Source organism: Lepus europaeus, chromosome 7 (genome assembly GCF_033115175.1).
Source record: "Lepus europaeus isolate LE1 chromosome 7, mLepTim1.pri, whole genome shotgun sequence".
Classification (NCBI taxonomy): Eukaryota; Metazoa; Chordata; class Mammalia; order Lagomorpha; family Leporidae; genus Lepus; species Lepus europaeus.
The window spans coordinates 16,768,866-16,789,643 of NC_084833.1; the positions used below are offsets into that span (position 1 = coordinate 16,768,866).

At 39.6% G+C, this 20,778-nt stretch overlaps 2 protein-coding genes across 2 annotated transcripts; both read right to left on the reverse strand.

Annotated features, from left to right (window-relative positions):
• Window positions 1-2,120: 2,120 nt before the first annotated feature.
• On the reverse strand, window positions 2,121-3,050 carry LOC133764325 (olfactory receptor 4C12-like). The gene has a single exon (XM_062197994.1). It carries the CDS (start codon window positions 3,048-3,050, stop codon window positions 2,121-2,123), a length of 930 nt encoding a protein of 309 aa, XP_062053978.1.
• Window positions 3,051-18,653: 15,603 nt separating this feature from the next.
• On the reverse strand, window positions 18,654-19,583 carry LOC133764326 (olfactory receptor 4C12-like). Its single transcript, XM_062197995.1, is given in 1 exon segment — window positions 18,654-19,583. A coding segment is annotated over 1 exon segment (930 nt).
• Window positions 19,584-20,778: the final 1,195 nt, after the last annotated feature.

The following is a 20,778-nucleotide window of genomic DNA, read 5'->3' on the forward strand; positions in this document are numbered from 1 at the left end:
ATTCCTAATTGTTATGTTACTAGTTGAACTGTAGACTAAATAATAAAAAGTCTTGGCTGGAGCTATGCCGGTGACATGCTTTGGATGAAGATGTCTGTGTTTCGATTCATCATTTGAAACTCCACAACTGGCGCCTGAACAGGGACCCTTGGCACAACATGCAAGGGATGGCTCACCTCTCCCAGCAAGGGTTACAGATGCGTCACTCATTTATCCAAGATCCCAATGAGTCATTAAGATGAGGAATTCTGTCCCCGACGCAACAGAAACATAGGGCAGAATTGTATTTTTTGCTTTAACAAACTGGGCACGAGCCCAGCTCTGCCACAGAAACTAAGCCTTCTGATTCTCCTGTGGTTGCTGTAATGATAGGAATGCCACCAGTACAATCAGCTTCATAGGGAATGTTAAAAGAAGCCCAAGAGTAAGGGAAACTTATTGACTGCTTGCCTTATTATCAGACCACAAAATGCCCCAACCCAGCATGAATCTCTACCTTATAACGTTTTTAAAGAAGTGAAAAAGTGTCTTACAGAATATGGCATGAAGAATTCTTACACTATAGGCTTGTTAGAAGGTATTGGAGGGAGCTATGAGGTGATCCCTTGAGACTGGCAGATTTGGTTAAGATTTTGGCTACCCCAGCTCAATATGTAGTCTGGGCCCAAGAATATCAAGATCTGGTCCACATACAAGCTGTGGAAAATCTGACTGATGGCTTTCCTATTGATTCTGATCATCTATTAGGTGAAAGTGCTTTTGCTTCAGTTAATCAACAGGTGGGCTATCGCCAAGAGGATCATGGTCAGATTGCTAGTACGGCTTTAAAAGCACAGCGAAAGATCCCTGACATTCCTACTTCTTTTTCTCCTATCAAACAAGATCCCACAGAAAGTTAGATGTCCTTTAGAGATAAACTACAAAAGACTATTGGACATCAGGTTGATAATGACGAAGCTGCTCAGGTTCCGTTAAAGTAAACCACTTATGAAAATGCAAGTTAAGATCATAAAAATGTTTTAAAAGCTGTTGCCTCCAAACCTGAAACAACCCTGGCAGAAATGATTGAATTATGTTAAATAGTGGGCACCAAGACATAAAACTGATCTGTTGGCTGAAACTCTTAAAGGTCTGGATAAAAAATGTTTTGGTTGCATGCATAAAACTGGGCATTTCAACTGAGATTGCTACTCCACACCTAAAACGACAGCTCTCCCATCAAGAGTGTCCAATGTCAGAGAGGTTATCACTGGGCTGATGTAATATGAAAAATACTTAAAATGGCCAACGTTATAGGCATCACCTAAATATTATCTATTTTTTTTACTATTAAATCAATGCTTAATGAGCAATAACATTCACAAAATACAAAATTTATATAAGGCCAGAGTTCAAAGGAAGGCATATCTTTAAACATATTCTCTTCAATAATCAGTAGTAACAAATATCTGTCTCAATGTTACATAGTAATATTATTTTAATATCAGTCCAATATTCTAGATTCATATTTTTAGGTTCTAGTAATGTTCAAAATTTTCAGGTAGTTGATAACTATGTATTGACTAAGAAATAATAAATTGTGATAGCTAGTATGGGGAAAGCGAGTAAGTCTGAATGACAGTCAAAGATTTATGTAAGCTTAATGTTACTTGTAAGAATTATCCAACCCATTATACAACTCAATGTCTTTTTGGTTTTAACAAAAAAAATTTTATTCATTTCAGAGACAAAGACAAAGAGACAGAAAGGCAGAGAGAGAGAGAGGGAGAGAGAGAAAAACAGAGAGTTCCCACCTCCTCCAATACCCCCATGGACAGAGATGGGCAGGGCAAATACAAAAGCCAGAAATTTGATTCAGATCTCCAATGTGGAAAGCAGGAACCCAACCTCCAGAGCCATCACCTACTATTGCCCATGGTGCTCGTTAGCAGGAAATTTGAATAGGGAGTAGAGTAGGAAGTAGAACCTAGGCAACACAATATAGGAGGCAAGCAGCCCAACAAGGGGCTTAACCACTAAGTCAAACCCTCATTCATAGAACTGCTATGTTGATCTATAGAACAAGAAGTTAACAGTAGATTACATCTATAACCACTATTTGTTACACTCATTGGTGTTATTCAGTTACTCTCCGTACCCACTTTTCTCCTCAAGAGTTTCCTTATCGCATTTTTCACCTCAGCATTTCTGAGAGTGTAGATTAAAGGATTTAACATAGGGGCTACCATAGTATAAAATACAGCAACAGCCTTATCCATGGAGAGAGTGGTCACTGGGCGCAGATACACAAATATGCAGGGCATGAAAAATAAGACAACCACGGTGATGTGAGATACACAGGTGGAGAGGGCTTTGCGCCTCCCCTCCAGGCTATAGTTCTTTAGAGCACGCAAGATGATCACATAGGAAGCCACCAAGAGGAGAAAATTCAACAGGCAGATGAGGCCACTGTTGGCAGCAACAAAGAGACCAAGGATGTGCGTGTCCGTGCAGACGAGTTTCAACAAAGGGTACAAGTCGCACATGAAGTGGTCTATGACGTTGGGGCCACAGAAGGGCAGCCAGACTGTGAAGAGGATCTGGATGGTTGCATGCAGAAATCCTCCAGTCCAGGCCACTCCCACCAGCAGGATGCACAGCCTGTGGCTCATGATGCTGGTGTAGTGCAGAGGTTTGCAGATGGCCACGTAGCGGTCGTAGGCCATGGCTGTCAGGAGAATGATCTCAGCAGCACCAAAAATGTGTTCTGCATAGACTTGAGCCATACACCCGGTGAAGGAGATGGTCTTCCGCTCCTGCAGGGAGTCTGCAATCAGCCTGGGAGCTGAAGAAGAGGAATAAATCGTGTCTATGAAGGAAAGGTGGGTCAGGAAGAAGTACATGGGAGAGTTCAGAGCCTGGCTGGTGATGACGGTGACCACAATGAGGAGGTTTCCCGAGAGCGTTGTCAAATACAGAAACAAAAACACCACAAACACAACTTTCTGCACTTTGGGGTTCTGTGAGAGACCAACTAAGATGAATTCAGTCACATTCCTTTTGTTCTCCATCTATGAGAGGTCGGTGGTAAAATCTCCAGGAAGAAATACTTCACCTTTAGAGAGAAGATGAGAAAAAGACAACATAAAATAATCAGCTAGTACAAAACTACACCTTTTCTCTACATTTCCATCTCACAGGTTAATAATTCTCTTCCCTAATTTCTCTAGGAACAGATGCCTCCTCATTTTCTTAGTTGCCTCTTTTAGTTTTTTATTGTCTTGATCACAATAATAAGTTATAGGATTTTACAAAAAAAGAATTTCCATGTTCTAGAATCTGGGTAATTTTATTTTTTTATTTTTTTTTTAATTTTTGACAGGCAGAGTGGACAGTGAGAGAGAGACAGAGAGAAAGGTCTTCCTTTTGCCGTTGGTTCACCCTCCAATGGCCGCCGCAGTAGGCGCGCTGCGGCCGGCGCACCGCGCCGTTCCGATGGCAGGAGCCAGGGGCTTATCCTGGTCTCCCATGGGGTGCAGGACCCAAGGACTTGGGCCATCCTCCACTGCACTCCCAGGCCACAGCAGAGAGCTGGCCTGGAAGAGGGGCAACCGGGACAGGATCGGTGCCCCGACCGGGACTAGAACCTGGTGTGCCGGCGCCACAAGGCGGAGGATTAGCCTATTGAGCCACGGCGCCGGCGAATCTGGGTAATTTTAAAACCACTTGAACAACAGTATGATGGAAAAATGTAGTCATTAGAAATAATAGTTTTGGAGACTAACAAGACTTAACAATACATATATGAAAATAACAAAAATCACAAAATCATATAAATTCACTAATATTATGTAATGTATTCTATACAAAAATACATGAATGATATTTATAGAATTAATTAGTATTTGAATATTAATTTTATGTATTTTAAGAATTAAATTCAAAATTTCCCTTATAAAATTTTATATATGTTTATCTCATTAAAATAGACATATATTAAAATATTGATAAGGAAATAAGCATGTAATCAACTTTCAAGAGATTCATGAAAATGAAAATTATGAGAAAACTACGAATGAGCATTAAAGTTTTTGCACCAAAATAAATTCATGTACCTTTAAAACATGTCTTATCAGGATCTACTTTGAGGAACTACAGGTAAAATAACAGTTTAAACTAACATCCAGCAGGGCAACATGAGTTCTGCTGAAATTTAAACAGCAATAAACATCAAATTTATGGTGAAGCTTGCGTGGAACAATGGTGACATTATTGAAGCTTTTGGGATAATGTCCCCAAAATTAAACTACTTGTAAATTAACAATTCAGGCGACTTGCAGGCAAGATGATCTTGGAAAAGAAATCCATAGCACTAGACAACTCATACTTATTTACAAGGAGACTATTAATATTTGCACCCCCTAACTCTATTAATGAACAACAGGAACAATGACCAACACTATACACAGCTCAGGTTTTTAATTTTATGTAATCTGACCAAAAATTTAAAACAGAATACTTTCTACTCAATGGATCCCAAAACTGCTGTACCCAGATCAGCTGCAGACAAGAGCAGAGCTTTTAATGAAAAGTTTAGCAGGTGTTATCAAGATCCTGGAGTATTTCTACAAAGAACAGTAACAGATGGCAAAGCATCGTCTTACCATTATAATCCTGAATTAAAACACAATCAAAGCAATGGCTACCAAGGGGCAAAAGATACTGAGTAAAACACAAGTGGTCCAGTCAAGAACAAATTCATGGTGTCAGCTTCTTGGAATGCTCAAGGAATTGTTTGTTGACATTCTGTTGAGCCAAAGAAAGATGCATCTACTTATTAGGAGAGTGGAGAACATTAGTCAAAGCTTTAGCAGAAAAATGCCTGGAAAACTTCCTCAGAAAGTTCTTGATCAGCATGACAAACATGCCTGCTGCTTTCTCTCATCAGACAAGGGCAATTCTGTGAAAATTTGATGGTAAATAATTATGCAGGCAACTAATGTCTTGATTGGTTCCTCCTGAATTGTTTTATTTCCTAATGTTAAAAATGATATTTAAGAACATCCATTTCTCTTCAGTTAGTAAATTAAAAAATACTGCATTGACATGGTTAAATGTACAGGAACTTCAATCTTTAGGGGGAGACTAAATGGCTGGTATCATCACTTACAAAATTGTCTTGAACTTGAGAAAGCTTAGCTTGAGAAATAAAGCTTTTTTTTGTTTGTTTCTATCTTTTAATGGCATTTTTATCACCTTTTTGAAGTTCCTTCATACTTAAAGACATTTAATTCTGGAAGTGAAATTATGAGTAGTCTTTATTTCTTTATTTTTTTTTAGTATTTTCCAGATTTTTACAGTTTCTAAAGATGTCATTATCAAAAAGGGAATATACACACTTTTATTTTTTCCTTTGAGGGATGAAATTAAAACTAAGAACTTTTTAGCTAAGTGGAATATATAGGAAAACATACATAGAAAATTGTACTTTGGCACATAATGGGAACCTTGGAAACATTATCTAATAAAACTGAAGTAATTGCTGTAGTTTGCCCATCAAATTGGTGTTATCAATTCACCAGTAAAGATAGAATGAGAGCTTTATTGGGGATTAACTACTTTAAGAAGATAAATACAGAAGATTAGCACTTGTGGCATAGTAGATAAAGCCACGGTCTGCAGCGCCAGCATCCCATATGGGTGCCGGTTCGTGTCCCGGATGCTCCATTTCCAATCCAGCTCTCTACCATGGCCTGGGATAGCAGTAGAAGATTTCCCAAGTCCTTGGGACCCTGCACTCATGTGGGAGACCTGGAAGAAGTTCCTGGCTCCTGGCTTCGGATCAGCACAACTCCGGCCATTGTGGCCAATTGGGGTGTGACCCAGCAGATGGAAGACCAACCTCTCTCTATCTCTCTCTCTCTCTGCCTCTCTGTAACTCTCCTTTCAAATAAATAAATAAATCTTTAAAAAGAGAGGGAGAGAGAGAGAGAGAGAGAGAGAGAGAGACATCTTCCATTCGCTGGTTCACTCCCCCAAATGATCACAATGGCCAGAGCTGAGCTGATCCAAAGCCAGGAGACAGGAACTTCCCCCAGGTCTCCCACTCGGGTGCAGGGGCCCAAGGACTTGGGCCATCTTCTACTGCTTTCCCAGGCCATAGCAGAGAGCTGGATCAGAAATGGAGCATCCGGGACACGAACCGGTGCCCATATGGGATGCCGGCACTGAAGGCCGTGGCTTTAATCTGCTGCACCAGCTCAAATAAATAAATCTTTAAAAAAAAAAGACAAAAGATTAGTCTGCCACGACTGCCTCATGGATCCCTTATAATCATTCTAAGTATCACCATTAGTCTACAAGCCAAAGACTCCTGATTTCTGATTTTAACTTATACCATTGATACTGATATTTGATAGGTCTGAATAATCATATTTGATAGGTCTGAATAATCAACCAAGATCTGTTTAATACAAAGCATATTGTCATTGACTGGATAAAAGCTATATATATATATATATATATATATATATATATATATATAATTTAGTTATATATCAAGTATATTTAGCTCTCAGTTAAAGTTCAAGATGATCTTTAAAACTAAGTTTTGCCATTATCCACCCTCATTCATTCCTGGTTCTCTGGGCTCCTTTATTTCTTCATGTGTTCCAAAATTTCCAAGGCAGTGCAGAGCAAGAAGAATGGTCCCTTTTAGGGGTGGACATGATACATAGTGATGCGCACAGAATGGAAACCTCTTCCAGATGATCCCAAAAATGCCTCATGAAGACGCTGGCCTTCAGGCTCCAAGCCTGGGGCATCCTGTTGTTCCCTCTGGATAGCCCAAGGCATGAGAAGAGCCTTCCACAGACAAGGACCCTTGAGAGTGAAACTGAGTGCATTTGTAATTGCCAGCTCTACTTAGCTCTTGGGAGAACCAACAACTAATGCATTTGTATAGCTTCTGTCAAAGGTCGGATTTCTTTTTTTTTTAAGACTTATTTATTTATTTGAAAGGCAGAGTTACACAGAGAGAGAAGGAGAGGCAGAGAGAGAGAGAAAGAGAGGTCTTCCATCTGCTGGATCATTCCCCAATTGGCTGCAACAGCTGAAGCTGCTCGGATCTGAAGCCAGGAGCCAGGAGCTTCTTCCAGGTCTCCCACATGGGTGCAGGGGCCCAAGGAGCTGAACCATCCTCCACCATTCTCCCAGACCACAGCAGAGAGCTGGATTGGAAGAGGAGCAGCCGGGACCCGAACCAGTGCCCACATGGGATGCGAGCACTTCAGGCTGTGGTCCCACCCGCTGAGCCACAGTGCCAGCCATAAAGGTTGGATTTCATGATCAAAATCAGACAGCAAATCTTCAATATTTTACTAATTATTTCGGTTTCCTGCAAATCTTGAAGTACTGGAATTTACTTTAAATATAGTTCTATTTTAAATCTTTCATCAGTCTCATTCTTCCTCACAAAACAGAGACAAATATTGAAACAAAATAATTTCATATTGTGTCCAAATTTATGCCTTTGATGTCAACTGCTCATTGGCAAACTCAAGCACTAGACTATATTTTTTCTTTCCTAAAAACCAACAGCATGGAGCTGGTGCTGTGGCATAGCAGGTAAAGCTGCTGCCTGCAGAGCCAGCATCCCATTTAGGTGCTGGTTTGAGTCCCAGCTACTCTACTTCCGATCCAGCTCTCTGCTATGGCCAGGGAAAGCAATGTTAGATTGGCCCAAGTCCAGGGTCTTCTGCACCCGTGTGGGAGACCTGGAAGAAGCTCCTGGCTCCTGGCTTCAGATCGGCATGGTTCCAGCCCTTGTGGCCATCTGGGGAGTAAACCAGCAGATGGAAGACCTCTCTTTCTCTCTCTTTCTCTCTCTCTCTCTCTCTCTCTCTCTCTCTCTCTCTCTCTCTCTCTCTTCCTCTACCTCTCTGTATCTCTACCTTTCAAATAAATAAATGAATCTTAAAAAAAAAAAAAAAACAGTGTGCCTCACACCACTCAAATCCTCAAATATCCATTCACGTTTACAGAAGTGGAGAAAAGGGTCAAGGTCACATAAAGATCTTTATCTCCCACAAAAGGGCCCTCAGACTCCAACTGAGAGGCACAGACTTTAACAAACTTATTTTCCTAGAAAACATTACTGCTTGTTCAAATTGTGCATACTCAAACATTCCAAAAAGGCAAACTTTTACTCTGAGTACATTTCCCCATTTATAACAGCAGACAGATATAAATTTTACACTACATGCCTCTTGTAATAACTTTTACTGCTAGTCCTGTGATCAGTTCTGTAAAAGTGTTTGACATGAGTTGTTTCACTTAATCCTCTCAGCAGCATGAGGTAAGCACACTATTATCTTTATTTTAAAGAGAGGGAAATTGTTGTTAAAAGAAAATAAGCAACTTACCCTAAGTCCTAAGGCTAAAAACTGTAGAAGAGTCTGTAATCTAACCCAGGATTTCTCTCTTACTCTTCAGCAAAGTAAACCAGTGCCTCCAAAACAGATCCAGTTTACTTCTGAGAAGCAGCAATCTTAGCTTTTTGACAAGTGGGATAGCATCTAAAGCCACCACTTGTGACAACAGGAAATCCAGGACAATTCAGGGACAACGCTCTAGAATTTCTGTGCGTTAGAAATCCTCAGTACCGGCCGGCGCCGCGGCTCACTAGGCTAATCCTCCGCCTTGCGGTGCTGGCACACCGGGTTCTAGTCCCGGTCGGGGCACCGATCCTGTCCCGGTTGCCCCTCTTCCAGGCCAGCTCTCTGCTGTGGCCAGGGAGTGCAGTGGAGGATGGCCCAAGTCCTTGGGTCCTGCACCCCAGGGGAGACCAGGATAAGCCCCTGGCTCCCGCCATCGGATCAGCGCAGTGCGCCGGCCGCAGTGCGCCTACCGCGGCGGCCATTGGAGGGTGAACCAACGGCAAAGGAAGACCTTTCTCTCTGTCTCTCTCTCTCTCTCACTGTCCACTCTGCCTGTCAAAAAAATAAAAAATAAATTTAAAAAATTAAAAAAAAAAAAAGAAATCCTCAGTACCTTACATTTTGCCAGCATATGCATGTGGTTTGCGCACAATGGAATACTATTCAGACATAGAAAAAAAAAAATGAAATCCTATCTTTTGCAACAAAATGGATACAGTTGGAAACCATTATGCTCAGTGAAATAAACCAATCCCAAAAAGACCAATATGTTTTCCCTGATTTGTGGTAATAAATATCAGAGTATAAAAATATAATGTATATGAGCAAATTTTGAAATCTGATTATTGTTTATAACATTTGTCTATACTCCTTCTCCTACTCCTTCTCTATACTCCTGAGAAATGGTGTTTTTTTTACTTGCTACTTATTGAATTCTTTCTATAGTGGAGGACTAAGCTTGTGATTACAGAGTAAGTTGAAAGTATGTCATTATAGGCCGGCGCCGTGGCTTAACAGGCTAATCCTCCGCCTTGCGGCGCCAGCACACCGGGTTCTAGTCCCGGTTGGGACGCCGGATTCTATCCCGGTTGCCCCTCTTCCAGGCCAGCTCTCTGCTATGGTCCGGGAAGGCAGTGGAGGATGGCCCAAGTCATTGGGCCCTGCACCCACATGGGAGACCAGGAGGAAGCACCCGGCTCCTGGCTTTGGATCAGCGAGATGCGCCGGCCGCAGCGGCCATTGGAGGGTGAACCAACGGCAAAAAGGAAGACCTTTCTCTCTCTCTCTCTCTCTCACTATCCACTCTGCCTGTCAAAAAAAAAAAAAAGTATGTCATTATAAAAATTAAAAGAAAAATAAAAAAGGAAAGAGGAGGGATGGTGGGAGTGAGGGCAGAAAGAAAGGGAGGCTGGAAAGCACAATTATATTCTTAAAAATGTGTATATGAGGGGCTGGCGCTGTGGCACAGTAGGTTAATCCTCTGCCTGAGGCACCGGCATTCCATATGGGTGTCAGTTCTAGTCCCAGCTGCTCCTCTTCCCATCCAGCTCTCTGTTATGGCCTGAGAAAGCAGTAGAAGATGGCTCAAGTGCTTGGGCCCCTGCACCTTTGTGGGAGACCCAAAAGAAGCTCCTGGCTCCTGGCTTCAGAAAGGCCCAGCTCCTGCTATTGCGGCCATTTGGGGAGTAAACCAGCGGATGGAAGACCTTTCTCTCTGTCTCTTCCTCTCACTGTCTGTAACTCTCTCAAATAAACAAATAAAATCTTTTTTAAAAAACTGTATCGATGAATACATGTTCCCTTTAAACAAATTATAAAAACTTCTCAGAAAGATGAGTAACCTTGCCGGCGCTGCGGCTCACTAGGCTAATCCTCTGCCTTGCGGCGCCGGCACACCGGGTTCTAGTCCCAGTCAGGGCGCCGGATTCTGTCCCGGTTGCTCCTCTTCCAGGCCAGCTCTCTGCTGTGGCCAGGGAGTGCAGTGGAGGATGGCCCAAGTGCTTGGGCCCTGCACCCCATGGGAGACCAGGAGAAGCACCTGGCTCCTGCCATCGGATCAGCGCGGTGCGCCAGCCGCAGCGCACCAACCGCGGCGGCCATTGGAGGGTGAACCAACGGCAAAAGGAAGACCTTTTTCTCTGTCTCTCTCTCTCACTGTCCACTCTGCCTGTCAAAAATTTAAAAAAAAAAAAAAAAAAAGAAAGAAAGAAAGATGAGTAACCAAGCAACAGACAGGAAAAGTCCAAGGAAACACAACTAATTGATTAATGTCATAAGGGAACAGAAATCCAAGTCTACTATTATCTAAAACATCGATTTTTGACTGGAACCACATACTGCCTTCCTCAAAATGCCTTCAGCTAAGTAAACACAAGGAAAAACAGCACCCTAAGGACATAAAGAGAATTAAGTTTCCACTCTTATCTTAGTGATACTGTATGGTGCTCTAAGAAAAATGTCCAGGTCTGAGTTTCACAATGCAGAAATTCAATCATATTGCTGCAAGCGCATCCATTGTAGCTGAAATAAGAACTCACCTGTTTAGAGCAGCATCTAAGAAAGTTTGATACTAAAATATTCTAAAATGACTTACAACTAGCTTAATCAAGGCAATATGCAAAGATTCATCAGTGTGTGTAGACACCAGGATTTGAACACAGCTTTTGAGAATTTGTGTATCTGCCAGTAATAAAAATTGATTTTAGCTTTGTTTTCTTATGAGGATTTGAACATAAGTTAATTAAGTTTTCAAACTTATGAAATAGTATTCATTTTGGCATTAAAATTTTCTTTTTACTTAATAAAAACATTTTAATAAAATATCATAACATGCAGTCCTGTGATCACTTCTACAGCTGATTGATTATATTTAGTAGTTTATAAAATTCTTAACTTTTATAAAACATATAATATGTACACAAATATATTTTTGGAAAAAAAGATTACATTTGATCATGAATTTGAATGTGATTTTAAAATTGCTTTAGGGAAAATGTTTTTGCTTTCATAATTATGTGGGTACATCAAAGAGGACATGAAAAATTGAATTAAAAGCTAAATTCAAAAACATTTGAAAGCAGTGCATATGAGGGTCCTTCATAAAGTTCATGGAAATGTATATTATAAAAAAGTTCATGGCCTTGAGAATTTTTTGTACAAGAATAAACTTAAATTTTAATTCTATTTTTCTATGAACTTTTTGAAGTACCTCATATTTTATATATATATATATATATATATATATATATACTGAAAACTACACACAATCCCACATTCTAGATGTGCAGTATTCTTCAACTCTGGAAAAAATATATAATATATAGATAAAAATAAATATGTTAGTTAATTGTTTAGTACATTAACAGCAGAGAAGCCTCCTAATTAAAAAAAATTAAAAAGTCATGATTTTGACAACATTTCAAGTAATATTGTTAACTGAAAACCAAGACATGATGGAAAATATGTTTAATATATTCCTATGTAGTTTTAGTAAAAAAGTAAATATGTAGGTAAAACTGACATAAACAAGCCAGAAAATAAAATAAATTTAAATTAACCCCTACAAAGATAATCCTACTGTGTTACATTTGCATGAATTTTAATGCCATTTTCATTCATACAAAGTATATTTTACTATTAGTATACAATGTTATATGGAAAAACAATTAATTTCAATAAAATATTATTTTTTAAAAAAGAAAGTTTGAGCAGAATCAAATGAAAAGTGCCAGCAGAGGGTGTCCTATTCCTTTGCAGAGTTTAGAATACACTGCATATGCCTTTCGGACCGCTGTTTCAGGGAAGGTTTCCTTTGATAAACAGAATCCACGTGCTGCCCGCCTCCCTCATGGTGACCTGTCCTGACTGTAAGAGGCTCACGTATCTTGTCCCACATGATCTTGAGTTTGTCCTTTTTACTCTCAATTGTCTCTTGTATCTCCTTCTATCATTTTAACCTGACAGGTTCCCCTTATTGATTCCTGTAAATTATGCAATCCAGAGCACTGTTTCAAGTAAATTACAGACAGTACACAAGCCAGTCTAACTCCCCAAACCCACTATAGCACATGCCCTATTCATGGAGGGAACCCTCACTGACACACCCAGCCACTACACTCACTCCACACTCAAAAACCTAGAAATTGTCTCAGGAATTCATAAAATGTAAACCTTTTCTTAATAAATTATATATACTGAAGTCTACAATATAGTATAATATGTATTTCTGCAAAATATCCTAAAACATCTAAAGTGATCACTTATGAGATATCTGAAAGTAATTCTTCAACTATTTTAACTGTAAACCCCTTAGCAAGAAATGAAAATATAAAATTGGATTAAAAATCAGCAATTCCAGGTAACTTACTGTGATGATTGCCTCTGTAGTCAAGGTGAATAACCAATGTGTTCAGAAATAAGAAGTAACTATTCTATGAAGTTGTTCAAATGTATGTTAGGTAATGTATATTTCCCCAGTCCCCAGTGATGGTATAGTATTATAGAAAGCAAAGGATGGCATAAATTTCCTCAAATGAGTGAAGCAAACATTTTCAAAGCTCCAATGCCCTTTGAAATTCATGTCAAAGGAAAATAAAAATTCTATGTTGAATTTGAAGATCAAAGTCTTTGCTAAAAAGAATCTTCTGATCTTTCCTAGCATGTAGATCTATGGGTGCTGACAAAGATGCAGAAATACACTCAGCATTTTAAACCCCAGCTAACTATTCGCCTAAACTAAGAAGACAAGCTCTCTTTTAATCATCATGTTTAAAGAGGATACAGAGATTTTCATTAAAGGGCTTCTTCTATTCAAGGCTTTGCCCTCTCAGGAATTAATTATCTCTGGGTGTTTTAATTTCCTTAGAAAATATGCAGAAGCATTCATCTATAAATAACACATCTTCACCTGGGTAGGTGTTGTCCCTGAGTTTTGAATAATCTACTAAAAGCTTACGTTTCTGGTCTGTGTATTGTGTGATAAAGTACTCCTCTTGAACCCCTTTAGGTATCCTTAATTGGGATAAGAAGGACTCGAATGCTGTAGGAATAACAACACAGGGTTCCCTGAGGAGATGTCCTCACTGGCTGTGGCCATGGAGGAGGCTGAGACATCGAATCAATCTCTCCACTGGAAACATTTTCAGGCAGGGGGATATCTAGAGTTGGATGCTAAAGGGAAGCTAAAATCCCACTGATAACTTTTCCAGTGTACAAAGTTAATTCTGTCTTGATTTTGACACCTTTCCACTCATGTTTTCTGAGAGTTTAGAAATTCTATGATCATTCAATAGAATAAAATTAGCCTAGGCAAAGAGATTTCAAATTTTCTTCACATATAATATCCCCATGATTGTGGAGTGGAATCAAATACCTTCTAACATCCCTCAAACACTTATTATAACAATGACTACAGGCTGGAGGATGGGATGTTGTCTAAATATAAGTCATAAAAGTTGAAACCATGGCTGTATTTAAATGGGTGGCTAGACAGTGATTGGAGAACCAAGAAAAATAATAATAATTGCTGCTGTCATTACTAAGCACTATATCCTTTGCTCTATCAGTATGATGCATTACATTGATTGGTTTTCACATATTGAAACAACCTTGTATTCCTGAGATAAATACCACATGGTCATGATGCATAAAATTTTTTATAGGCTAGTAATCATAGCTTTTGACAATTTGTGTATCTGCAAGTCATAAAAATTTATTTTAGTTTTCTTTTCTTGTATTATCTTTGCTTTTGGTATCAAGCTAATACTGGTATGATAGAATACATTTGGAAGTGTTCTTGCCTCTTCTATTTTCTGAATTTGTGAAGAGTTGGTGTTAATTACTTGGTAAATGTGAGATAAGAGTCACCAACAAAGCTGAAGCTATCTTGGTCTGTGTTTTCTTTGGGGAGGGTTTTTTTGTTTTGTTTTGTTTTTTTATTACTAAGTTGATTTCTTTACTTACAGATATATTACTATTACCTCCTTCACATGAGTCCATTTCAGTGTTTTGCAGTTTTTAAAGAATTTCTTGTTTTTTGGGGCTGGTGCTGTGGCACAGTGGGTTAACGTCCTGGCCTGAAGTGCCAGCATCCCATATGGCCACCGGTTCTAATCCTGGCTGCTCCTCTTCCAATCTGGCTCTCTGTTATGCCTGGGAAAGCAGTAGAAAATGGCACGAGTCCTTGGACCCCTGCACCCACGTGGGAGACCCGGAAGAGGCTTCTGGCTCTTGGCTCCTGGCTTCAGATCGATGCAGCTCCGGGCATTGCGGCCAATTGGGGAATGAACCATCAGATGAAAAACCTCTCTCTCTCTCTCTTTCTCTCTCTGTGCCTCTCCTCTCTCTGTGTAACTCTGACTTTCAAATAAATAAATAAATCTTAAAAAAAAAGAATTTTTTGTTTTCATCTAAGTTATATAACTTATTGAAGTTATTTTTCATGATATTCCTTTCCAATATTTGCGGGTTTTTTTGTAAATTCACTTGTAATGCCCCTTCATTCACTGCTGATTTTAGTAATTTGAGTCTATAATCTCTTTTCTTTTTGAATCCATGTAGGTCAAGTTTTGTCATTTTGATAATCATTGTAAAGAACATACTTTTTGGGATTTTTTTTCTGGATTCTATTTCCAAACTCATTTGTCTCTCCTCTAGTCTTGTTCTTTCCTTCCTATTTTCTTTGGGTCTGATTTGCTTTTTTTCCACTGTCTTAAGGAGCAAGATAAAGTGATTGTATTAATATTTCTTTTTTTAATACAGACATTTTGGGTCATAAATTTCCACTCAGCAATTTTTTAGATGCGCTTCACATCTTACTACATATTGTGTTTTCATTTTCATTCATCTCAAAGTATTTTCTAATTTACCTTGTGATTTCTTCTTTGATTATTTGTTATATGGGAATGTGTTATTTAATTTACACATATTTGTCTATTTTCTCCTGGTATGATTTTTAACTTTGTTACATTGTGGAAATACTTAACATTATCAGTCCTTTGAAATTTATTGACTTTTGCTTAGGGCCTACCCTATAGTCTAACCTAAGAGTGTTGCATATGTACTTGAATATGTTAGGCAACAGATAATGGCTCAGTAGTTCGTCCTTGCCATGTAGGAGACTCAGATGAAATTCCTTCCTTCTGGCTTCAGCCTGACCCAGCTCTGTTGGTTGCCACAATTTGGGCAGTGAACCTGCAGATAGAAGATTCATTCTCTCTCTCTCTCTCTCTCTCTCTCTCTCTCTCCCTCCCCTTCCCAACTCCCCTTCTCTGGCACTTTGCCTTTCAAGTACATAAATAACTGTAAAAAAAGACAAATGACATAGTGTATTTAACAATAAACTAGTCAAAACTACTAATTAGATATATAGAATCTATCATCCAGGCTCTTTCCATTAATTTCTAAGCTTTGTAATAAAAATGATTGCAACTATCTACTATCAACTAGAAATTTAATTTCTATTCAGAACTGTATGATAAGTATAAAGCTTTAGGATGAGTAATGTCTCATTTTGTTTCTCAGTTCTGTCACTAATGTGAGGTTTAGTCAAATAACATCTTTTCTTATTTTTAAATGACATAAAATTGTGCATGTTTGTGTGATATCATGTGGCATTTTGATACATTCACATATTGTATAATGTCCACTTAGGGTAAACATAGCTTTCTCCTCAAACGTTAGCTTTAATATCCTGTAAAATGGTGTTGCAAGAATTAAGGAAAGCTTTGGGGCTGGCGCTGTGGTGTAGTATGTAAAACCACCATCTGTGACGCCTGCATCCCAAACGGACACCAGTTTGAGGTCCAGCTGATCCACTTTCGATCCAGCTCCTGCTAATGCACCTGGAAAAAGCAGTGGAAGATAATCCAGGTGTTTGGGCCCTCGGACCTACATGAAACATGCAGAAGAAGCTCCTGGCTTCAGATTAGCCCAGCTCCAGTTGTTGCAGCCATTTAGGGAGTGATCTAGTGGATGGAAAATATCTCTCTCTCTCTCTCTCTCTCTCTCTGCCTTTTAAATAAATAAATAAATCTTTTAAAAAGAATAAAGGAAAAATTTTGTTTGAGAGTAGTCAGTTTATTACCTCTCAGCTGCAAAGATGCACTTTTTTGCTTGAAGTACATTAATAAAAAATGGATTCTATAACAATTTTTCCACATACCTCATCTGATACAATACTAAGTTTTGCCATTATAGAATACTTTGTAAAGATGTATTTATTCAGTCATTTATTTGAAAAGTAGACTGAGAGAGCCAGCTAAACAGAGAGAGACAGAGAGAGAGAGAGAGAGAGAGAGATCAGTCTTCCATCCACTGGTTCAGTCTCCAAATGCCAGCAGTAGTCAGGGCTGGGCTACGAACAAGTTAGGACCCAGGAACTATGTCTGGGTCTCCCCCACGGATGTCAAGAACCCAAATAATGAAAGGTGCATCTCTTCATGATTTAAATAAGTCCCTGTCTTCGTCTTGCTCTGACTATAAATTCCGACGCTGTGCATACACTCGCACATGTGTTTCATGGGGTTGTATCCAAGGATGCTCACCTCCATTAAGTTTGACTGACACCCTCATGGTCAGTTTCCCATTCAGTTTCAGTGGCAGCTATGCAAAACATCCTAGGGAATCTCCGGCACCTCACTGAACAGTTTCCCAACTCTGACTATCTGCTCTATGATGGGGGGATTTCTGCCAGACTTGGTCCAGCTGTACCCCAGGACGGCTGTCAATAAAAGCCACAGTTCCTTGCTCAACAGCCTTTCCCCACAATTATCCCAGTGGGGTGTTTCAGACAAGTGTTATGTGAGTCAACTTCTGTATAGATAATGTGAACCAGTTCTGGCCTCCAAAAACACAATGAACCTTTCCACCATCACATAGAAAGAAGCCATATCTTTCCAAATTACTGTTACATGGGCAGGAAGCACCCCTTCTAAATGAATTCCTTTCTTGCATACTCATATTCTAGTCCCAGGGCATCCTTTAATACTTTCTCATTAAACTTTATTAATACTTTCTCATATAATTAATGATTATATCTAAACTTTCCTTGTTCAAACTTTCCCAAGGAAACTATGTTGTCTGATTGGATCTAACAAATGCAATATGGAAACTGTTTCATAAAATGCCAGTCTTACAGGCATTACATCTACATTATCTCCTTTTATTATACAACAATGTTTAAAGAACAATAAAATTTACAAGATTGAAAAATTTTATATTAGGACCAGAAACCAAAATAAAAGACTACAATTAAACATTATTTTCAATCATCAATAGTAACCAATATCTCAATGTTACATAGCAAGATTATTTTTTAAAGATTTATTTATTTATTTATTTATTTGAAAATCAGAGTTACACAGAAAGAGAAGAGGCAGAGAGAGAAAAAGGTCTTCCATCCGCTGGTTCACTCCCCACTTGGCCGCAATGGCGGGAGCTGTACCCATCCGAAGCCAGGAGTTTCTTCCCCGGGTCTCTCACGTGGGTGCAGGGCCCCAAGGACTTGGGCCATCTTCTACTGCTTTCCCAGGCCATAGCAGAGAGCTGGATCAGAAGTGGAGCAGCCAGGACCTGAATCGGGGCCCACATGAGATGCCAGCACTGTAGGCAGCAGCTTTACCCGCTACACCACAGAACCGGAGCCAGCAAGATTATTTGAATGTCAACCCAATATCCTATAGTCAAAATTTTAGATACTAGATATGCTTGGGATTTCCAGGTAATGGATAAATATTTATCAGTTTAGAAACAATAAGTTGTGATAACAAGTGTGGAATGGGAGAGAGTAAATCTGGATGACAGTTCAAGCTTTTAGACTCAAGTGGATATCTTTTTAGAGTCAATGTCCTTTATAATCTGTCTTTAACCAAGAGGCAGGGAGAGAGAGAGAGTGCTCCCATCTGCTGGTTCACCCCCCGATGCCCACCATGCACAAAGCTGGGCAAGGATAAATCCAGAAGCTAGAAACTTGATTTAAGTCTCCCACATGAGCAACAGAGACCCAACCACCTGAACCATCACCTGCTACCTCCTATAGTGCTCATTAGCAAGAGCTTCAAATTAGGAGTGGATCCAGAAATCAAACACAGACATTTAAATTGGAATATAGGTTTCAGAACAAGCAGCTTAACCCTTGGACCAAACACACACACCTAGAGTTAACGTCTTGATCTACAGATCAAGAAAATTGGACTATGTGAATGTATTACTTCTACATGTTACACTCAATGGTCCTACTTAATTCCTATCTGATTTCATTCTGTTCCTCAAGAGTTTCTTTATCGCATTTTTCACCTCAGCATTTCTGAGAGTGTAGATTAAAGGATTTAACATAGGGGCCATCACTGTATAAAATACAGCAACAGCTTTATCAATAGAGAGAGTGGTCACTGGGCGCAGATACACAAATATGCAGGGCAAAAAACATAAGATAACCACAGTGATGTGAGATACACAGGTGGAGAGGGCTTTGCGCCTCCCCTCCAGGCTATAGTTCTTTAGAGCACGCAAGATGATCACATAGGAAGCCACCAAGAGGAGAAAATTCAACAGACAGATGAGGCCACTGTTGACAGCAACAAAGAGACCAAGGATGTGCGTGTCCGTGCAGACGAGTTTCAACAAAGGGTACAAGTCACACATGAAGTGGTCTATGACGTTGGGGCCACAGAAGGGCAGTCAGACTGTGAAGAGGATCTGGATGGTTGCGTGCAGAAATCCTCCAGTCCAGGCCACTCCCACCAGCAGGATGCACAGCCTGTGGCTCATGATGCTAGTGTAGTGCAGAGGTTTGCAGATGGCCACGTAGCGGTCGTAGGCCATGGCTGTCAGGAGAATGATCTCAGCAGCACCAAAAATGTGTTCTGCATAGACTTGAGCCATACACCCGGTGAAGGAGATGGTCTTCCGCTCCTGCAGGGAGTCTGCAATCAGCCTGGGAGCTGAAGAAGAGGAATAAATCGTGTCTATGAAGGAAAGGTGGGTCAGGAAGAAGTACATGGGAGAGTTCAGAGCCTGGCTGGTGATGACGGTGACCACAATGAGGAGGTTTCCCGAGAGCGTTGTCAAATACAGAAACAAAAACACCACAAACACGACTTTCTGCACTTTGGGGTTCTGTGAGAGACCAACTAAGATGAATTCAGTCACATTCCTTTTGTTCTCCATCTATGAGAGGTTGGTGGTAAAAACTCAGGGAAGAAATACTTCACCTTTAGAAAACAGGAGAGAAGACAACATAAAAGAATCAAATTGTCCAAACTCCACTTTTTCCTGTACCACAAATTATTGTTTCTCTTCCTAAGTCTCTCTAGTAGTGAGTGCTCCCTCATCTTCTGAGTTGACCTTCTTAATCTTTTATTATCTTGAGCACAACAATGTTTTTATCAGATATAGGTCTTCCAGAAGAAACAGATTCCATTTTCTAGAATCTGGGTAAAGATCAATGATGGAAGTTTAACCATTAGAATAAATACTACTGGGGACTAACAAGACTTAGCAGTGTAGTAAAAACTTGGTGGAAAATGTTTATATTTTATCATGCATTTTAACATTATTTTAGGATTATGAGAATTTTTCTTTTTTTTTCCCCCTTAGGATTTATTTATTTATTTCAAAGACAAAATTACAGGGGGGCGTGTGGAAACAGAGATCTTCCATTTGCTAGTTCACTCCTCAAATGGCCACAGTGACCACGGCTGGACCATGTCAGAGTCAGGAGCCAGGAGCTTCATCCAGGTCTTCCACATGGGTGCAGGGGCCCAAGCCCTTGGGCCATCCTCTGTTGCTTTCCTGCCTGCCTTAGCAGGGAGCTGGAGCAGAAGTGGAGCAGCCAGGAGTTGATCTGGTGCCCATATGAAATGTCACCTCCCAGGCAGTAGCTTTCCCAACTATGCCACAGTGCTGGCACTGGGGGATGGATTTTTCTTATTCTTTCATATATATGAGCATACTTCAAGGGGTACTTGGAAAATAGAAGTTAAAGATAAGTTTCTTTTGGTGCAAAAAATTTTAATCAATGCATATGAGAATTCTTTCAAAGTTCATAGAAATGCATATTTGAAAAAATTATGCATGGATTTCAGATTTTTATATACAAGACAAGTTTTTCTGTTTTTCTATTTTTTAAAGGAACTTATTAATACATTAGTCTCAGGGTCACAGCAAATGCACGGTATACTTGTTGAACTCTTTATTTAGTGGAGTGCTAAGCCTTTAAAATTAAATTTTAATTCCATTATTCTACAAATTTGTGAAGTACTCTCAAAAGACCTATATACAGAAAACTATAGAAAATTCCAAGTTCAAGATATGAAATATTTTTCTATAATTCTAGAAAAACATGAAATTGCATAGATAGAAG